This window comes from Cyprinodon tularosa, unplaced genomic scaffold (genome assembly GCF_016077235.1).
Source record: "Cyprinodon tularosa strain WSP-4 unplaced genomic scaffold, ASM1607723v1 ctg295, whole genome shotgun sequence".
NCBI lineage: Eukaryota > Metazoa > Chordata > Actinopteri > Cyprinodontiformes > Cyprinodontidae > Cyprinodon > Cyprinodon tularosa.
In genome coordinates, this window is record NW_024039002.1 from 596,531 (window position 1) to 616,770 (window position 20,240).

At 38.4% G+C, this 20,240-nt stretch overlaps 2 protein-coding genes across 4 annotated transcripts in view; both read right to left on the bottom strand.

Moving 5' to 3' along the window:
• LOC119787345 (probable carboxypeptidase X1) overlaps positions 1–8,964 on the bottom strand; it is a 32,769-nt gene extending 23,805 nt beyond the window's left edge. The window contains exons 1-2 of one of the 3 annotated variants that reach the window (XM_038291152.1): positions 8,581–8,964; positions 7,501–7,647 (exon numbers count right to left, since the gene is read on the bottom strand). In XM_038291152.1, coding sequence (XP_038147080.1) covers positions 7,501–7,647; positions 8,581–8,890 — 457 coding nt within the window. In that variant the 5' untranslated portion in view covers positions 8,891–8,964. The remainder of the gene's footprint in view (positions 1–7,500; positions 7,648–8,580) is intronic. The other 2 variants (XM_038291151.1, XM_038291153.1) reach the window with 2 other exon arrangements.
• A 2,057-nt stretch (positions 8,965–11,021) lies between these two features.
• Positions 11,022–19,775, bottom strand: smu1a (SMU1 DNA replication regulator and spliceosomal factor a). The gene is made up of 12 exons (XM_038291160.1): positions 19,659–19,775; positions 18,259–18,469; positions 17,938–18,090; positions 16,229–16,339; positions 16,004–16,132; positions 15,763–15,882; positions 15,008–15,124; positions 14,719–14,846; positions 14,452–14,578; positions 13,326–13,493; positions 13,056–13,208; positions 11,022–11,312 (listed from the first exon to the last, which is right to left on the bottom strand). Exons 1-12 carry the CDS (start codon positions 19,682–19,684, stop codon positions 11,214–11,216), a joined length of 1,542 nt encoding a protein of 513 aa, XP_038147088.1. The 5' UTR covers positions 19,685–19,775; the 3' UTR covers positions 11,022–11,213.
• Between the last annotated feature and the right edge of the window lie 465 nt (positions 19,776–20,240).

A 20,240-nucleotide genomic window follows, 5' to 3' on the forward strand; every position in this document is an offset into this window, starting at 1 on the left:
AAAAGCCGTTGTTCTACAGTGTGAATTAAGTTATAAAAACAAATCATAAAAGAGCTGATAATTTTCCCTACAATTTGACCCAAAAGCTTTAGACTGATATATATATACAGTGGTGTGAAAAAGTGTTTGCCCCCTTCCTCATTTCCTGTTTTTTTGCGTGTTTGTCACACTTAAGTGTTTCGGAACATCAAACCAATTTAAACAATAGTCAAGGAAAACACAAGTAAACACAAAATGCAATTTGTAAATGAAGGTGTTTATTATTAAAGGAGAAAAAAAATCCAAACCATCATGGCCCTGTGTGAAAAAGTGATTGCCCCCTTGTTAAAATATACTATAACTGTGGTTTTTAACACCTGAGTTCAATTTCTCTAGCCACACCCAGGCCTGATTATTGCCACACCTATTTTTAATCAAGAAATCACTTAAATAGGAGCTGCCTGACACAGTAAAGTCCACCAAAAGATCCATAAAAGCTACCCATCATGCCGAGATCCAAAGAAATTCAGGAGCAATTGAGGAAGAAAGTAATTAACATCTATCAGTCTGGAAAAGGTTATAAAGCCATTTCCAAAGCTTTGGGAATCCAGCGAACCACAGTGAGAGCCATTATCCAAAAATGGCGACGCCATGGAACAGTGGTGAACCTTCCCAGGAGTGGCCGGCCGCCCAAAATTACCCCAAGAGCGCAGCGACGACTCATCCAAGAGGTCACAAAAGACCCCACAACAACATCCAAAGAACTGCAGGCCTCACTTGCCTCAGTTAAGGTCAGTGTTCATGCTTCCACCATCAGAAAAAGACTGGGCAAAAATGGCCTGCATGGCAGAGTTCCAAGAAGAAAACCACTGCTGAGCAAAAAGAACATTAAAGCTCGTCTCAATTTTTCCAAAACACATCTTGATGATCCCCAAGACTTTTGGGAAAACATTCTGTGGACTGATGAGACAAAAGTGGAACTCTTTGGAAGGTGTGTGTCCCATTACATCTGGCGCAAAAGGAACACTGCATTTCAGAAAAAGAACACTATACCAACAGTAAAATATGGTGGTGGAAGCGTGATGGTCTGGGGCTGTTTTGCTGCGTCAGGACCTGGAAGACTAGCTGTGATAAATGGAACTATGAATTCTGCTGTCTACCAAAAGATCCTGAAGGAGAATGTCCGACCATCTGTTTGTGAACTCAAGCTGAAACGAACTTGGGTTCTGCAGCAGGACAATGATCCTAAACACACCAGCAAGTCCACCACTGAATGGCTGAAGAAAAACAAAATAAAGACTTTGGAGTGGCCTAGCCAAAGTCCTGACTTGAATCCTATTGAGATGTTGTGGTATGACCTTAAAAAGGCCGTTCATGCTCGAAAACCCTCTAATGTAACTGAATTAGAACAATTCTGCAAAGATGAGTGGGCCAAAATTCCTCCAGAACGCTGTAAAAGACTCATTGCAAGTTATCGCAAACGCTTGGTTGCAGTTGTTGCTGCTAAGGGTGGCCCAACCAGTTATTAGGTTTAGGGGGCAATCACTTTTTCACACAGGGCCATGATGGTTTGGATTTTTTTCTCCTTTAATAATAAACACCTTCATTTACAAATTGCATTTTGTGTTTACTTGTGTTGTTCTTGACTATTGTTTAAATTGGTTTGATGTTCCGAAACACTTAAGTGTGACAAACGTGCAAAAAAACAGGAAATGAGGAAGGGGGCAAACATTTTTTCACACCACTGTATATATATATATATATATATATATATATATATATATATATATATATATATATATATATATATATATATATATATATATATATACACTATATTGCCAAAAGTATTTGCTCACCTGCCTTGACTCACATATGAGCTTAAGTGACATCCCGTTCCTAATCCATAGGGTTCAATATGACGTCGGTCCACCCTTTGCAGCTAGAACAGCTTCAACTCTTCTGGGAAGGCTGTCCACAAGGTTTAGGAGTGTGTTTATGGGAATTTTGGACCATTCTTCCAGAAGCGCATTTGTGAGGTCGCACACTGATGTTGGACGAGAAGGCCTGGCTCTCAGTCTCCGCTCTAATTCATCCCAAAGGTGTTCTATCGGGTTGAGGTCAGGACTCTGTGCAGGCCAGTCAAGTTCATCCACACCAGACTCTGTCATCCATGTCTTTATGGACCTTGCTTTGTGCACTGGTGCACAGTCATGTTGGAAGAGGAAGGGGCCAGCTCCAAACTGTTCCCACAAAGTTGGGAGCATGGAATTGTCCAAAATGTCTTGGTATGCTGAAGCATTCAGAGTTCCTTTCACTGGAACTAAGGGGCCAAGCCCAGCTCCTGAAAAACAACCCCACACCATAATCCCCCCTCCACCAAACTTTACACTTGGCACAATGCAGTCAGACAAGTACCGTTCTCCTGGCAACCGCCAAACCCAGACCCGTCCATCAGATTGCCAGATGGAGAAGCGCGATTCGTCACTCCAGAGAACGCGTCTCCACTGCTCTAGAGTCCAGTGGCGGCGTGCTTTACACCACCGCATCCGACGCTTTGCATTGCACTTGGTGATGTATGGCTTGGATGCAGCTGCTCGACCATGGAAACCCATTCCATGAAGCTCTCTGCGCACTGTTCTTGAGCTAATCTGAAGGCCACATGAAGTTTGGAGGTCTGTAGTGATTGACTCTGCAGAAAGTTGGCGACCTCTTCGCACTATGCGCTTCAGCATCCGCTGACCCCGCTCCGTCAGTTTACGTGGCCTACCACTTCGTGGCTGAGTTGCTGTCGTTCCCAAACACTTCCATTTTCTTATAATACAGCTGACAGTTGACTGTGGAATATTTAGGAGCGAGGAAATTTCACGACTGGATTTGTTGCACAGGTGGCATCCTATCACAGTTCCACGCTGGAATTCACTGAGCTCCTGAGAGCGACCCATTCTTTCACAAATGTTTGTAAAAACAGTCTGCATGCCTAGGTGCTTGAATTTATACACCTGTGGCCATGGAAGTGATTGGAACACCTGATTCCAATAATTTGGATGGGTGAGCAAATACTTTTGGCAATATAGTGTATATATATATATATATATATATATATATATATATATATATATATATATATATATATATATATATATATATATATATATATATATATATAAAAAAGTCTTCCACTCAGACTTGACAGACTTCACTTATTTTTTTTTTTAAATCTATTCAAACAATAAAAAAGGATTTTGTGTTTAACTTACCCTGGACCAGAAAACAGTTTTTTTGTTTTTGTTTTTTTTTTTGTTTTTTTTTTTTTAAATAACAAAGCAACCCAAATGGTGTTATGGAATATTTATGTTTTTCTTCTTTTAGATTAAACTTTCTTAACACTCTAAAACATAGCAGTGGAGGTATACTAATGCAGTCTTGGTTTGCAGCCATGGGATAAAGGCTGCAGTAATACACTCAACAATATATTGTAGTGATGTCACCTGTATATGGAGTGAATTTTGTTTCTTTATTGTTGTGAGTAAAGAGCACATGTTATAAATGAAAATAACAAAAATGTAAATCAAACTTTGAAACATACGTAAAAGAAAAAAACTATTTTAAGAGTAATTTTGCTGTTTTTTTTTTTCAGATATTAGTTTACAGATTTTTTTTCAATCTTTTCAATTTGTAGCTTTTACAGATTTCATACATACATTTTTTTTTGTTTGTTTTATCTTTCAAATTTAGTTTTACAAATGTCATTATTTTCAAATTCAGTTTTAGAGATCACATTCTCTCCACTTCTGGGGCTTGACTTTATATATAAGTATATATAAAGTATATATAAGACTGAGCGTTTGTAATGGGCTTGAAGTGAAAAGCAGCAAACTTAGTCTGTAAACCTTTTTTGATAAAGACTTTCTCTAAAATTTAATTTCTGGATAGCATTTTTTAATAATTTTTTTTATTTCCATTTACAAAATCTTACTGTTTTTTTGATTGCAACAATAATGGAACAACATTCACTCCATAACTGTAAGGCTGTATTCCAACAGGTGCAAAATGAGATATGAAACTGGAGAACACTTAACAACATTACACTGTACATCATAAATACTAGAATCCCTGAGGTCAGTGAAAATGTTTAGGAGAGAAATATTTTAAATCTGTTAAGCTTTATTTTATTTTTACACAGTCATGTTTCTAGATTAAACCTAAGAAAGGGAGAAAAAGGGACAATTGTGGAGCTGGTGAAGGGTTTCTGTTGCTGCACTGAGGCTTTAAACAGACTTTTCATTGTCTGCAGTAATCAGCTCTGCTGGAACGGCCCCTTCCTAGATCCCCTAGCTGCTAAAAAGTGTCACACTAAAGTGCAGAAACAGTTTAGATGACTGTTAAAACCCTGTCTCCATTTTGCCCTGTGGTCCTGTTGGGATCTCCTCAGCTTCCTGCAACTAAAGAAGGCTGTTTGGTCCTGCTGACCTCTGGATTCCTGCCAAACAGCAAATACCTACTGGAACCACAACGCTGAGCCAGGGAAACTTGGTTTCACAACTCAGCTGATTAAGTCGAAAAATACAGCAAAATAATGAAAAAAAAAATAATAATAAATATTGTGTTTACATTTGAAGCTTTGTCATAGTAGTAAGCAGAAAAATTAGAACAAAACATTTTTACTCCGTTTCCCTGACATCTTTATAAGCCGATAATGTGGGAAACAGTTTGATTCATTTTCCACTCTCGACCGAATTTTACGTTTTCTCTTTTATCCAGTGACATAAAAACAAATGTGTTGCATCACACCTTCTTCAGACTTTCCAGAAATATTTCTAAAAATAAAGGTTTTTGAGAAATAAACTCATGCTGCATTAAACTGAGTTATAAATAGTTTATTACGCCAAAGGGTGGAAAGACTGGAACCCCAACATGTTTACATGAGCAAACATCAATTGTTAGAACAAGCATTTAACAAGTGGTTTGCTTTTGAGACAGAAAAAACAGAAAGGCAAAGATCCTATATCAGAGAGAGAGAGCTCAGCTGCTATATCTAATTTGTTTTTCTCTTTGAAAATCAGCTTTTAGGTTAATGTTTGTTCAAGAATTATGCTGTTTAATCTTAAATATGCAGGTATGGTCAACAGACTACATGAACAAGTCCAAATATACAGTATGTTTGACATCAGGTCTGGATAAGGGTGAAAGTCACAGCTGTTAACTGATGGGCATATATGATCATTTTTAGGTAAAGAAGACAACAAGTTAAAATGGATGGATAATTTCAAAACACTTTGACACAAAAAACCCTTTTGATTCAACAGGGAGTCACAAAAAATGGATTGTTTTCATGACTAAATATATATTGTTTTAATGGGGAAATGACAGATGGAGGTTAGCTCTCTTTTTATGAAGATTCAACCCTCTGTTTAGTCGGTTAACATCAACTTTTAGATAAGCTAGCTCTTGTGTTCATTGGGAGCTCAGACTTCCGTAAAGTGGCGCTCTGGGTCATATGACTCCATTGGTGATGGAGAGAGAGAGTCGATACGCACCAAGAGCTGGATTTTGACCTGAAAAAAATCATTTAATCTCAAATTAAGCTGATTCTTTAGTCAAAGGTTGCGTAGAGTTTCTTTAAACTCAGTTAAGTTTGTATCCATATAGCATAAATTTAAAGCATATATCATCTCAAAGCATTTCCCCAAGACAAGAGGATTCAATTTATATTCAAAGTTAATCGAATAAATACAAATTTAGAGCAAAGTCATATTCCCTTTTTTTCTAGACAAAAATTGGCTGTAGCTGCATGTTTTTTGTTGTTGTTTTTTTTGTGGTGCCTGCTAAATAATATAGAAAACATTCAGCTACAGATGCTGGTGAAGATTCTCACTCATCCAGGTCAAAATCATTCCAAAAAAGTTTAAAAACAATCCACTGGACTTTGTTTTCCAAGTCTGCAGACGTTTTGCTTCCCATCCAGGAAGCTTTCTCAATTCAAAATGTCTGGATTAGCGTTGAGTTCCAGGCTTATATAGTGGCCCAAACAAAAACCTTGTTATGGCTGAGAAAACCTGCAAATTTAACTGGAAAAAGGCCTGCAATACCCGATACTGGCCCATGCCACTGAAAAAGGAGTCATTAGGGTCATTGGCCTGGCTGACCAGGGCAAGATGTTGTGAGGTTTAAGGGGGGTGGGGCATAAAACTCTGTTTACATGTATGGTTAATACAACTATTCCTTATTTGTCCATATTAATTATGTTTTTGATTTTAAAAAGTCATTTGGCTAAAATGTCGTCAGAATGCTTATAATACTAACTGCGTCTCAGCCCCAAACAGGTAGAACAAATGATGTATCTCTATTCTATAAACATTTCTGTATCTGTATAATGGGTGTGTTTTATGTGTTGTCTTCTCATTCAGAGGGCCCCCTGCGTGTCTTTGCCTAGGGCCCCAAATTTCCAAAATCTGCCCCTGGGTTTGAGATGATAGCAGGAACGAATCAACTCTCTTGCTGTGTTGTAGGTTGTCGAGAGCTTGTCTGGAGGAGTTGGCTCGCCTGTGCTGAGCCATGCGTCTGTGGGGGTTCTTTGGTTTCTCCAATATAAAGATCAGAGCATCATTCCTCACTGCACTGTTCAATGTAGTGAGGAACACACTGAAAACAAAGTCCAGTGGTCTGTTTTTTTGCTTTTTTGGGATTCAGCAACAGATGCTTTCTGACAAGAAGTTTTACAGCCAAACTATACGCTGAGAGAAAACAGACTTTAGACAAGTTTAAGCAATAAGATTGTTTTGGAATATAGTTATGCCTGCACGGACAATCGAGCTCTAAATTTGAAATCTAATGAGTCAAACACAGACTGATTTGCAGAGAAAGGAAAATCTTGCATCGCTCCTGAACAAAACCTTCTTGGAGAAATGGGAGAGCTGGAGGCATCAGAGTAATGATGCTGGTCAGAATTGGAGCAGAAAACAAAATGTCCATCTTTGTACTCCCTCTATAGTGTGCTGGTTTGCTAAGTCTCCATGATACAGCACTGAAAACAGAAGTTCTCCTGACTTTCTACTTCTGACTTAATCACAAACTAAATCTTTAAAATATGCTTTGCTGTTAGTATGTTGGTCCTGAGTGAACATTATTTACATTATTTATTATATTGTATCATTACCATAGCTGATCCAAGGGGCTCTGCCGCTCTTTTCATTTCCCTTTTTACATGTTTCTGAATTTGAACGACAAACTGAATAAATTTAAACATTAATACACAAAAAAAAACAAGAACCAATGAAAATGATGATATATGCCCTGAAAGAACTTAAGTTTTTTTTTACAAATAGCTCATTTCCTGCTCTCTCTTGTTAAGATCACTTATAATTTGAGACCAGGTTAGTTTGTTTTACATCAAACTCAGTGTGAATCAAATTCAGTTGGCATCAAAGTGATACCCACTTGAGAAAAGCAGTATGATCTATTTGTAACTGCTATTTTGTCCTCGTCTGATTGCCATACTGTATATTTCTCTATACATACGTGGGGCAGGTAACTGGTGATGGGAGCCCTTATTGATTTGTGCTTTTGTTGTTTTATTGATCTTTGACTTCCTGGGAATAACTTTCGGTTTCTCCTGGACCCTTTCCAACTTCTTTGCTAACTTAAGGCTCCTTTTGGTTCTTTTTGCTATAAAAACAAACCCAAAACAAACATTATTAAGACTTTAATATTTTAAAGTGCATATTAAAATACATTTATATGAGGCAATGGAGTAGTTTACACAACTGCTTGATATCAACTTGTGCTTTTGTTTTGAAATTTACCAGGTATCATGAGGTTTGGTCAAAAGAGAATAAAATAAAGATTTCTGAAAACAAATGGAGATTTGCATAAAAAAAAAACATTTGAAAAATAAAAATAAATAAATAAACAGAGAAGGAGCTGCCCACTGGTTATGAGTGGGTCCATTTTCTGTTTGTTAGACTGCAAAGTATCATACACTATTTAACATTTTTAAATATTTAGGATTAAGAAGAGGTGCCCTCATTTGGAAGACTAAGAGAGGGTGATTTATTTATTTATTATTTTAACCAGATGATCCAAAACCTTTGGTTCATTAAGATCCTGCTCACTAGACACCAAAACTGGGCTCTTTCATGACCTTAAATAACTGGTACAAAAAGTGGGATTTTCACTGTTTCCTTAACCTCAGTCATTAGAAAAGACCATCTGGGTTTCATTTGCATGAAACTCGTAGCTGCAGAGTCTCCATGCTCACACAGAGGAGACCCCAAAAACGACTACAGAAATGCTTTTTAAACCCTTTTCTGAGTCCAATCAAGTGTTTATAACTCATCTTTTTCCTTAACCTATTTAGTGCTTCTGATTTTTCCCCATTTTTAGATGAAAAGCATATTTAGCTGGAGTATTGAGGCAGAAATACACAATCAGAGTAGTCACATTATAACAGCAGTAAATAATGTTGTTTCTTGAGGTGCATCTTACAGTTATATTGCAAACTAATTACAATACAAACTTTGTAATTTGCAGCCATACTTTGTAATTTACAAATGAAATGCATAAAAAGGGTTTAAAAATACAAAACTGATTAGATTTTACCCAATTCCAGAGGACCTTCATCTTCTTTTGTCGTGGGCTCTTTTCTCACATCTTTCCGACCTTCTTTCCTATTCACGCTCTCTGTAGTGGTTTCAGCTGTTGACTTTCTGTAACTGGTTGTGAAATCTGTGGTGGGAACCTCTTTGGCATTGGATGTCCATGCAGAAGAAAGCCTCTTTGTTGCAGGATCTACACCTGAAACCACAGTGGGTTTGACTGTTGATGTGAAATCAGCCAGGTGGCCACAAACGAGGACAAAGAAGCCAAAACGTGAAAATAACAGCAGAGAGAATGGGAGAAGTCCTGCCATAGTGAGCCTCTCCAGTGGAAACCCTTCGCTCTCTGAACACTCATTCAACCTTCCTGACCTGGAGCTGTCTGGATCTGTCAAGCTGCCATCAGTGGAAACAGTTTCCTTTAACATCCAAGGCAAAGCAACCACCATGAGAGGTACAGTAGTTACAGTTAATCACTTCTAAGCAAATTAAAGATAAAGGAATTTTGTTTGATAAGAAGAAATATAATTAAATAAAATTCTATAGAGCAAAACACTATTTTCATTGTTTCATAAGTAAAGCCCAGCAATTATTTGGACTAAAGAGGTAATATCCATCCATCCAAAGGATTTTCTGTCACGCTTATCCCAAGCGGGGTCACGAGGAGCGCTGGTGCCTATCTCCAGCTGTCTGCGAGTGAGAGGCGGGGTCCACCATGGACAGGTCGCCAGTCCATCGCAGGGCAACACAGAGACAAACAGGACAACCATTTACGCACAAATTCACACCTAAGGAGAATTTACAGAAATCAAGTCGTGTTTTTGGACTATGCGAGGAAGCCAGAGTACCCGGAGAGAACCCATGCATGCTCAGGGAGAACATGCAAACTCCATGCAGAAAGACCCCAGGCTGGGAATCAAACCCGGAACCTTCTTGCTGGCTGATCCAGCAAGAAGGTTCCACTCAGCGGCCGACCTGAAGAGGTAAGATCTCTGGAAAAAAACAAATACTTAAATACACATTTAATTGATTTTAGATGTTTAGTTTTGGGTTCTAATGAAGAGCAAGCTGCATTTAAAACCTTTAAGAACAACATAGCTGCTTATGGAACTCAGGAGGCTTTTATTTTGAAACTTTTCCAGCAAACTGGATGCTCCTCTCTGCAGAGCAGCTGTGTTAGTTATCAGTGGACCAGTTTGTTTTGGGGTTAAATTCCAGCAGGCCTTCTGAATGTGAGCAATTATTTCCATCTAATTGGAGGTAAAGCCTGGCTCAGAAACTTTAGATGTGCTTTACAGTCTCATTCAAGGCTGGCTAACCAGATTGATTTTAATATTGAACAAAAGAAATGCTTTAACACTCCACTTTGCTGCCATATTTGAAAATATAATGAATATCCGATTTTACAGTTCAGCTTCATGGCACAAACAGAAACGAGTTACAGTTTGGCTTCCAGTAGATCATCTTTTGTTAGAAATGTCCTGAGTTCAAAAGAAAACCGTCACGTTTCTCTGCAATGAGTCACTTTTTATGGTCGTCTTTGGAGTTCAGTTTTAAAAAAAAACCTTTTGGGATCCAAACCTTATTTTAATGTGATGAGTTTCTGTCCAGCTGCTGCAAAACATCTGAGACAAAGAAATTGGCTGAACCAGGGTTCTGCAACCGGCAACATCAGAGCCAGAAGTGGCGTTGTTACCTCTGCAATGACTCTTAGTGGCCTAATTTTAGTATCAAATGTAAGTTTCTGCTTTTTTGTTTTTTTTTTTTTTTTGAGAATATTCAATTTTAGCGACAAAATATGTTTTACTTTTCTAGTCATTAGCTTGGAAACTATGCTTTTGTCCTTTTTACACCAAATATCGGATGCAATAAAATCTCTGCTTCATCTTTATGAAATGACTTCATGTTTTCCATATTTTAAAAGCTAAAAATACAAACTGTAGCATATTCGAAATTGAAACAGATTGCAAAGATGATTAAAAAACAACCCTAAAAACCTTTATTAAAAGGTTATAAAATATTTGCGGCTCTAAATGACTTTAATTCAGGAAAAAAAAATGGATCTTTGGATTTTAAAGGTTGCAGACCCCTGGACTTAACAGTTTTACTGAAAAATATTTACAAACATTTGTTTGTTTTTTAGATTTAGGTTAATTTCCCTAACCAGTCAACTTTTCAGTTAACCCAGAAAAGTAATTAAAGATCTTTAAAGCTCAGGCACAGACCAATAGGACTTTATTTTAAAATTGAGAAAAAAACTTTAGTTTCAAAATAGTTTTTTCCATGCAAACTTTCCCTACAACTGAGGAAGTAATTTCTAGTTTATGAAACATCTTGTTACTTTTACTGGCTAATTCACAAACCACACCTGACTGAAGAAAACAGCATGACTGAGCTACATATTGGCGGATGTTTACATGGTGCACCGAGACAAATCCCACAGACGACATTAAGATGCCATGTTTTAATGATACAAAACAACTTAAAAAAACTGTACACTTTTCTTTTAACCGATGGCTCTCTTACACATCTAAGCATTTAAAGTCCATTTGAAGATGGGAATGATTCACCATAGCAAACTGACCAAGAAAAAAAAAAACATGGGAAGATAAAGTCCAGGTGTTTCTTGAATATGCTTCAAGGTCTCCAGAGTTTCAGCAGGCCATCCTCGCTGTACGTGGCGATAAGGTTCTGGTGAGGGTGGTGAGCGATGCCGATCACATCCTTCTCATGGACCTGAGGAGGAGAGAAACGACATTCTGAGCCTTTTCTATTAGAGCAGGACTTTATGATAAAAAGGCAGAAATGGGCTCCATTTCAATCTAGCAGGGGTTAGGATTAACTGGAACCTGAAAATAACCAAAGACAAACAAGGAGAGAAGGGAAAACTGATGGATGGATAGCAGAAAAAAAAACGGGTTGTCTTTTTTGTTGGTTTTTGTGTTTTCAGGTCTGAATGTTCACTTTAAAGGACGTCTGAGTCCATGGTGGATCCATCTGACTTGCATGTCCTTTAGTGGCAGCTCATTCTCTCATTTCTGAATACTGGAAGCTGCAAATGTGCTAAGATAAGGTAAGCAGTTAGCCACACTGCAGCTTAGAAACAGACCAATATTTTCGGTAAATATTAGCGTGTTTTTTCTTCTTGTGTCAGTGAAATTTTCTTTCACTGATTCATTAGTGCATCCAGCAGCCATGCCTGTATAACATTTTAAATCCATGCATTGCTGCCTCTTCTATTTGCTATCCATTGTTAATATTTTTGTTTGATTTTATAATAAATGTTTCTATTTTGTTTAAGTTGAAAATTGTGTAACATTTGTGTTCATTTCTATCATTTAAATGAAAAAAGAAAGTCAAGATCGGCTTCAAAAATTCATGGCAGTGATTTTGGGGACCGGTCTGCACCATCTGCTTTAAACACAGTTAGCTTTAGCTAGCCTGGCCTTAGCACAGATGGAAAGACAACCTGATGGTCCATCAAAAGCATGGACACAGGATATTTAAAAAAAAAAAATATATATATATATATATATATATATATATATACTGATCAGGTACATTTGGGATTAACTGGTTAAGAGAGAAAACCCAATTATCTCTTCACTGTGGCACCTAGAAGCTGATGATCAACAGTTAACAGTAACTGATTTTCTTCTTCAGAACAAAGTGAAAAGATTTTAGCCAGGTTGTAGAAGCCCTAAATTGCTAAATAACTAGTTCAGATCATCCTAAACTGCAGAGATAAGGAGAGTTTCATGGTTTGGACTGGTTCCATCTGCGGAACAAGGACAAAACAACCAGCGGCTGAATCATTGGAGGACAGGACTAACTGAAGGCTTTGGGGAGCAAAGTAGTAAACGCTGGTCCTGTTACCCCTTTCTCCTACTTTAATAGTAGGAGAAGTAATAGAGAGCAAAAAAACATTTTGAGGTGTTTCAGAGTCCCTGGAACAGTTAGCTTAAATCATGAATCTCTGACTATTTAGTAATTATTATGAGCTCTGTTGTCTAAGCAGCAGTCCTTCCATGTCCAGTGAAAAGAGAATCAACTACACAAGAGAATTAATCTCCAGGACAATCATTTAAAAACCAAATAAAAATGTTTAAGCTAAAATCAAGAACTGATGTTATGGATGACAAAAGCCGACACTAAAGCAGCAACATGCACCTTTCTGATCAGAATAATCTAATTTTAAATTAACAGATTTTAAAAACAGAATAATGTGAGGGTTCCTTTGCACGACGGACTGTTCTGCTAAAATCTGAAATATTTACTTACAAAATTAGTTTGTTAAAACTTTTAGTTACAATTACTAATGAAGATGCAGCCCTGGATCTTATTCAGTCTGTTTGCATCCTGCAGGATATCCTCTCACCATCAGTACCTGTGTGAATATCTCCCTGACAGATGCTGCACCATAAACCGTGTTGTGATATTTTTGGACTCTTTGATCTGTGTCAGCGAGCAGCGTCGTACCGTCAGCGTTCTCTCCAGTTTGCCCGTGACGGTGCTGAAGCAGTAGAGCACAAAGTCCTCGCCTACGCAGTAGATCCACTCGCCGCGGGGCGACAGAGTGCAGCACACAAAGTCACCGCCTTCCCTCTTACCGGAGCTGAAACTCCTCACAATCTGCACTCAACCAAAACAGCAAAGGATGCTCACATGTAAAAACACAAATATTTTAAAATTTTACATATATATATATATATATATATATATAAATTTTTTTTTCAAAGTGAAACTGACCTGTCCCTGCATGTTCATGATGACCACTGTATTGGAGCGGTTACACACAACAAAATGCTCGGGGTTCTTGGGCAGCAGGAGGACGTTGTTCACTGTGATGTCTGTTCCAGCTGATGTACCAAGAGGCTTAAAAGTGCTGGTGCACTCTGTGGTCTTCACGTTCCACACCTTAAAAAACAGGAAAAAAACAGAACAGAGAAGAATGTCAGGTGAAGGAAGAACTAACTGTTTTCTAGCACTGCTGCCTTGCAACAAGAAGGTGGGTTCGATTCCAGCCTAGGATCGTTCTGCATGTGCTCCCTATGCATATGGGGGTTCTCTTCAGGTAATCTGGTTTCCTCTAAAAGAAAAACCCTAAAAAGTGACTATTAGGTTATCTGGTGTTTCTAGATTGGTGTGGCTGCGTGTCTCTTTGTTGCCTTTTGTGACCCCAGTAGAAAAGCAGCAGAGGATAAAAACCTGGATAGAGGGTAAAAAAAAATATGAACAATTTCAAATCCATTTATCAATACTTCATAGACTTGAAGAGAAATAAAAAGTCATGATTTTTGTCATCACTGTTGTGGTAAATGTTAATAGATAGAGGCAGGAAGGATCCCCTATATTGGCCTGACGATCGGCTTTCATGTTCGCCTCATTTCTCTCATCCAACACTCAACTATCCACAAAAGTGACTTGCGTTTAAACCTAGCAACTTTTGTTGTTGTTATTTTAGACTTTTCTGACAAGTAAAAGTACAGATTGTTTTGAGTTTACGGTCTTCTGAAAGCGCTGTTTTTAGTCTCCTTTGAAAACGGCTTCCACTGATTTCGCCCCAGATTACAAAGCTGGATGAAAGGATAATTTAAATGTAACATTTCGCATATGGCAGCTTTTTTTTCTCCCTCTAAACGGATGCACTTCAATAGATTCCTCCCTGTAACTGATTCGCACAGAGCTTCTGTCATTTATTCCCCACCTCCCATGGGGATGGAAGAAACTTTATGGGAAAAATTGGGATACAAAAATATCTATCCAAAATAGTTTAATGTTATTTCTCCATAAATATTAACGCCTGGAGATCAACTTAAATATTTTAAAGTAACAAAGTTTGCAGAAATCTTGAATAAGACATCTGTTCTCTGACCTTGACTGTTCCATCTGAGGATGCGCTGATGATGTGATGGCCGTCAGGGGTAAAGGTGGCTTCGTTGACGAATGAGGCGTGGCCGCGGAACTCCTTTAGCGATTTACCAGATTTCAGTCCATGGATTCTTGTCCAAAGTAAAAACGAGAGGGAAAAAAAGCATAAATGCTTAGAAAATACAACATTGAAATCATTAAAGGCTGAATAAAAAAAAAAATAATAACATTTGGGAGTCTAGTGAAAAGGTTAGCTTGGATAGGAGTTTACCTGATGGTCTGATCGAAGGAGGCGCTGAGCAGCTGGCTGGTGTCTTTACAGAAACTCACACACGTTACTCCTTTGCTGTGGGCACGCTCGAATCGCCTCAGACACTGACCGCTCTGGATCTTCCACACCTTCATACAATATGGAAAATATTCAATGATACTTCAGGTCTTATTGAACAGATACTGTGGGACTGCTCCAATATATGCCCGACTTAAAATATGTATACACGTGTAGACAAAGCAGGATTCTTGCAGTGAACCCAAAATAAAACATAGGAATGATGTCTGACCTTAATCTTTCCATCCTGGGCTCCAGTTGCCAACATCTCTGTATCACGACTGAAGCACATACACAACACAGCATCATCCATCATCATGAAGTTATCTTGAGCCTGATATTTCAGATCCTGGAAGACAGACAAATTGAGTCATGTCAACAAAAATGAATTTATGTGAAAAGGTCATCATCAATGACCCCTCACACCCCCACTATGGACTGTTCTCCCTGCTGCCCTCTGGGAAGAGGCTTCGCAGCATTTGATGCAGGATCAGCAAGTTCTGCAACAGCTTCCCTATATATAAGCTGCATTGAGCTAAAAACCGCTGATATCGACTGAATTCCCCCCCACCAAACCTGTAGGGGGAGCTCTACATTTAGCCCACTGAGTAGGGAGGGACAAAGAAGAATGCTAGCTCCAGTTAGCTTGCAGACTCGCAGCAGTAAGAGCGTCTACTGAAAGATGGGGCTCTTTATTTCAGCTATGCAGGAGTTGAGTCCAGTCCCTTCTTTGGCCCGACAGCTTTAATGCAGCAAATAAATGTCAAAATGTTTGGATTCATGCTAAATAAATGCACTCTTCTTCTTTAATTTCTAACTTTAACTTCTGCCACGTGGCAGTTGAAGAAAAAGCCAAAGAAAAGCTGCACCTTTGTATAAGCCACAAGATTCAAAGCATGAAAAAAGTAGCGGCTTATAGCCATGAAAATATGGTACACACACAAAGAAAATTTTTATTCAAATCACAGTCCTAGAGAACATTTGTACCTTCCTGATTTTTCCAGTGGTGAAGTTCCAGACTTCAATGAATCCGTCCACAGAGCCAGTGACGAGATACTGACCATCAGGGGAGAATCTAGAACACTCCACGTGAGATTTCTGTCCAAACTGTAGAAAAAGAAAAAAAAAAGCAAACTTACACAGATTAATGAGGAGCCATTGATGTGAATGTTCACTTTTTATCTACTTTGACTGTTTGAAATTCTTCTAGGGATAAATGGTGATCCACCTTAATGTGCCTGCTCAACTGAGTAGGGAATCGCTCCTCCTCTACGTCTTTCACAGCAGCTTTACCCCTGAACAAGTCGATGGTCATACCAGGTGGCAGAAGACCTTGATGCTGCTGCCACTTTAGAGACTGCAAAAGGAGAATTAAGAAAAATATAATTTGTGTATATTAGGCCCTCCTGTGGCAGGCTTTCCAAGGTTCCTGCAAGGATTAAAGGTTACTGACTTGTCCCAGCAGAGCCATTAGACGGGAGGGTGGCACGACGCTGACTTCTCCGGCTAGGGCCTGAGCGATGGCTGCGCGCCGCTTCTCTTTACTGCTGCCATCTGGGTAAGCCTGGACAGAAACATCCACATAAGTTAAAAAGGAAAATGATTCCAAGTCCACACTTTTCTGAATTTCCAAGTATACACAAGAAAAGCCTAAAGTAACATGCAAAAAAACAAAATATGTGGAAGAATGGGTGAGAGTTCAAAGTACACAGACGGACAGTTCTATGTAGCAGTCTATGACCTGAATGGGTAGATGGATGGAGAGATATAGTGATGAAGGGACATAAGAATTGACAGATTAATGAACAGAAGGATGTGGTGGATATGCTTATGATGGTTAGATTGACAGGGGCAAAGGTGGGTGGACATATACATGTCTTGACAGACATAAAAACAAACTGCTGGATGCGGTAATGGACAGATGGAGAAAAAAAAATTATGAGAAGAACATACAGCAAATCTCTGCTGGACTTCCTTTGGACTTTAATTGATAAAGGATCTTCCAGTTTCCAAAACTGTAATCTGTCCTACCCATTTACTGGCAAACGTGTATTGTGCGCGGCCGCACAAACAGCAGATGAACTGGGTCTAATTCATGTTTTCGTAGCACCTTTTTGCTGCTGGATGCGTAAATAAGCTTCCTGGGCCACAGAGGGCCAGAGTTCATAAACTGCATTGTTCCTACTCCATGCAATTCCGTTCTCTCCATTATCCTTCTCTTCAAACACAAACTTTGATTTATCTATTTATTTTTTTACTTTTAAACACGTATCCCTGTTGAATGGAGCCGTAAACGGCAAAAGGTAATTTTCCCTTCAGCACTGCACCACAATCTATCTTGTGACTTGAGCAAGAAACGAGAGGAGAAGGTACACGCTTTCCTAAGACGCGCCCCCTTCTTCTGTTTGGCTAATACTGTTAATTTCAGAGCGCTCCATTGTTAGCCTGGGTGCCATTCCGAACTTAGTCCCGCCCACAAGGTTTGAGATCGGGAAGTTCGATCTGGCATTGCTTAATAGTAGCGCGAGTATGCTAGCACAATATCTGGCGGGCCAATCAAATTGTCAGGACGGGCTTTATACGATGATGGACAGATGATCAACAGTAACGTAATCAACCACGTGACCAAAGCACGCATGGGTGACAAAAACAATGGCTGCCGCTGGAGAGTTGAGGTGTTTAGATTCTGCTATTAGGTCTGTTCTAGAAGATATCGACAGCAAATTTATTTTAAAAGAGGAAAAGAGAAACGCGATCAAGGCTCCTCTTCTTATTCTAGGCGTGCAACTGCACGCTTTGAGTTTTGTTGACAACAACTATGCGTCGCTTAACATACGTCACGCACTCCGTTGCTCTTATTGGTTGTAGGTCTATCCAATTGAGTGCAGAGGCATTTTTTTCCCTGGTTCGTTCGAAACACGCCCCATAATCACAGCTCTATAGAGCAGTATCAGACTCATATTCTGACTAGAATTGAGTAGGACTACGTCAGGCTACTCCTTTGCTACCATTGGCTGACAAACGCAGGGGGGATTTCATGGTTTTTTTAAATTTATTTACCATCAATTTATTTAATTATTTTTTTGTTACCCACAGGCAATCGCTACAGGCCAGAATACTTTAATACTTGTGAATCCTGCTTTATTTGTGCTCTGGACTCACCTCTCTGGGATCAAAGTAGGAGCGAGCCAGCAGGTTCTCCAGGTGGATGTATCTCTCTGGCTGTGTCTGCTTCAGCATGATCATGGGATCAGTCTGTCTGAGGAGCGATCGGGCAGCTCCCAGCTCTCTCAGCTCAATGAGCTCCAAAACAACCTGCTCAGGAAACAGACACCACAGTTATTAACAAATTCCTTTTATAAATAGATGTAGCACAATAAATCAGTTAAGACTTCGAGTTGAGGGAAAAAGCCCAATAACATCGGAATAATCTGTAAGAAGAAATATTGTTAAAATAATAAACAAAATCAATTGAAATGTCACCTGTTCATAAAGGTCTATCAAGGTCTTATCTGGTAGCTTGAGGGACTGGATAGCTTGCAGGACGGTATCCCAGTGCCCACTATTGATGTCCGCCACAAAACTCTCTATGCTGTCCACGGTGTTTAGAGAAACTGTTGTCTCCTCCTGCAGAGTGGCAAGGGTCCGGTACAGATTGTTTTCCTTCAAATACTGCATAATCAGACGGACCACGCTGGGAAGACAAAAAATATACTGAGGATACAGCTGGAAATGAGCAGACCACCTAACAACGCAGATGAGAGAAAGGAAGGTGGCCTTAAATGAATTATAACTTTGCCTACAGACTGGACTGATTTTGTTCACCCCTATCATAAAATTGTAAAAAAAAAAAAAAAAAGCATGTAAAGATATTGCATTTTAAATAGAAAAAACAAAAACATTTTTTATTTATTTTAGGGCTGCAACTAATGATACATTTGCAAATCGATTAATCTGCCAATTATTTTTCTGATTTCTGAACAAAGGATTCCTTGAAGATTTTTTACAGAATTAAACCAGGTGAAACAAGCTTTCCACTTGATGGTCATAGTGACAGAAGAAAATGTTTTTCTTTTTAATCTTAGATGCAGATTGTTTCCGTATTTCTTTTACGATTTATATGTGGGTCGCTCTGTCAGCTAAAGCCATGTTTTAGAGTCTGTACACTCCAGTTAACAATTAATTTATTTCTAAATAAGTTGACGATTATTTCAATAACCGATTTATTATGATCAATTCGATTGTTTCAGCCCTGAAAGCCATATATATATATATATATATATATATATATATATATATATATATATATATATATAATTAGTTAGCAAAATCGTCATAGTAAATTTGGTTTACACTCCTATAAAAAGAGCATCACTTCGTAAAAACGCCCCGGAGACGAACTGCTGTTTTTGCATTTCTTTTCTGATAACTATACATTTCTATTTAACATATAAAAGTAGAAAGTATAGAGCAGACATTATTGCAGATTAATTGTTCTGTCTGTATTTGGGGCAAACTGTTACTTTATATTAATTTGGAAACCGACAAACTTGTTCAAGTGGTAGTATGAGCTAATGCTAACTGATGCTAACTGCTCCATCCTCTTTCCCATGTTGTTTATGCCCCCAGATAAATGCATGTATTAAACGACTGAGCAGTACCTGCACATACGTTAGCAAGGCTTTCTGCTCGGGTATGCTAACAAGCAGAATATACGTGTTTGCGATAGTTAGCATGCTAGCCATGGTTGCTAGCGCCTGTCGGCGTTTAGCAGTTAAACAGAGGGGAGGCCTCTAGAGTAATATTGGTTTATAACACACACACGTATAACATTGCAAATACAAAAATAAAATGCGAGGTGATTACATTTATCAGACACTTACTCTGCGGATTCCACTTCAATAGACATGTTTATTCTTTTAAGAAGAACTAGCCACCCCTCACTACTACCGCACTAGTTAGCAACAGAAGAGACACGGAAGTGGGGAACGAAACGGGGGTCTTCAAAATAAAAGCATCAGGCAAAGTCTAATTTTTAATATGCCAAAAAAAAGATGCAGTTTACCATAACTTTGATATATATATATATATATATATATATATATATATATATATATATATATATATATATATATATATATATATATATATATATATATATAAATAGACACTAGACATAATATATTAAATTAATAAATAGATTTATTGAAAAATGCATGCATACATACATGCATTTCAATTTATTTAATTTCAGTTTATTTCTATAGTGCCAATTTACAACACATGTGATCTCAACGCACATTACAGCTCACCAGATCATACAGTCAAATTGATTCAAAGTTTTCTATGTAAGGAAAACAAGTTGATTGCATCGACTCATTGCAATCCCTCACACTAAGCATGCTTGTAGTGACAGTGGAGAGGAAAAACTCCCTTTTAACAGAAAAAACCTCCAGCAGAACCAG

Bases quoted from the DNA above. Each gene is read 5' to 3' on its own strand.
- smu1a (XM_038291160.1), bottom strand. From the start codon at position 19,684: ATGTCTATTGAAGTGGAATCCGCAGA. The intron at 16,340-17,937 runs GTGAGTCCAGAG...GTTTCTGTCCAG, and splicing joins CCTACTTTGATCCCAGAGAG to GCTTACCCAGATGGCAGCAG. The intron at 15,883-16,003 runs GTGGATCACCAT...CTTTTTCTACAG, and splicing joins AGTTGAGCAGGCACATTAAG to TTTGGACAGAAATCTCACGT.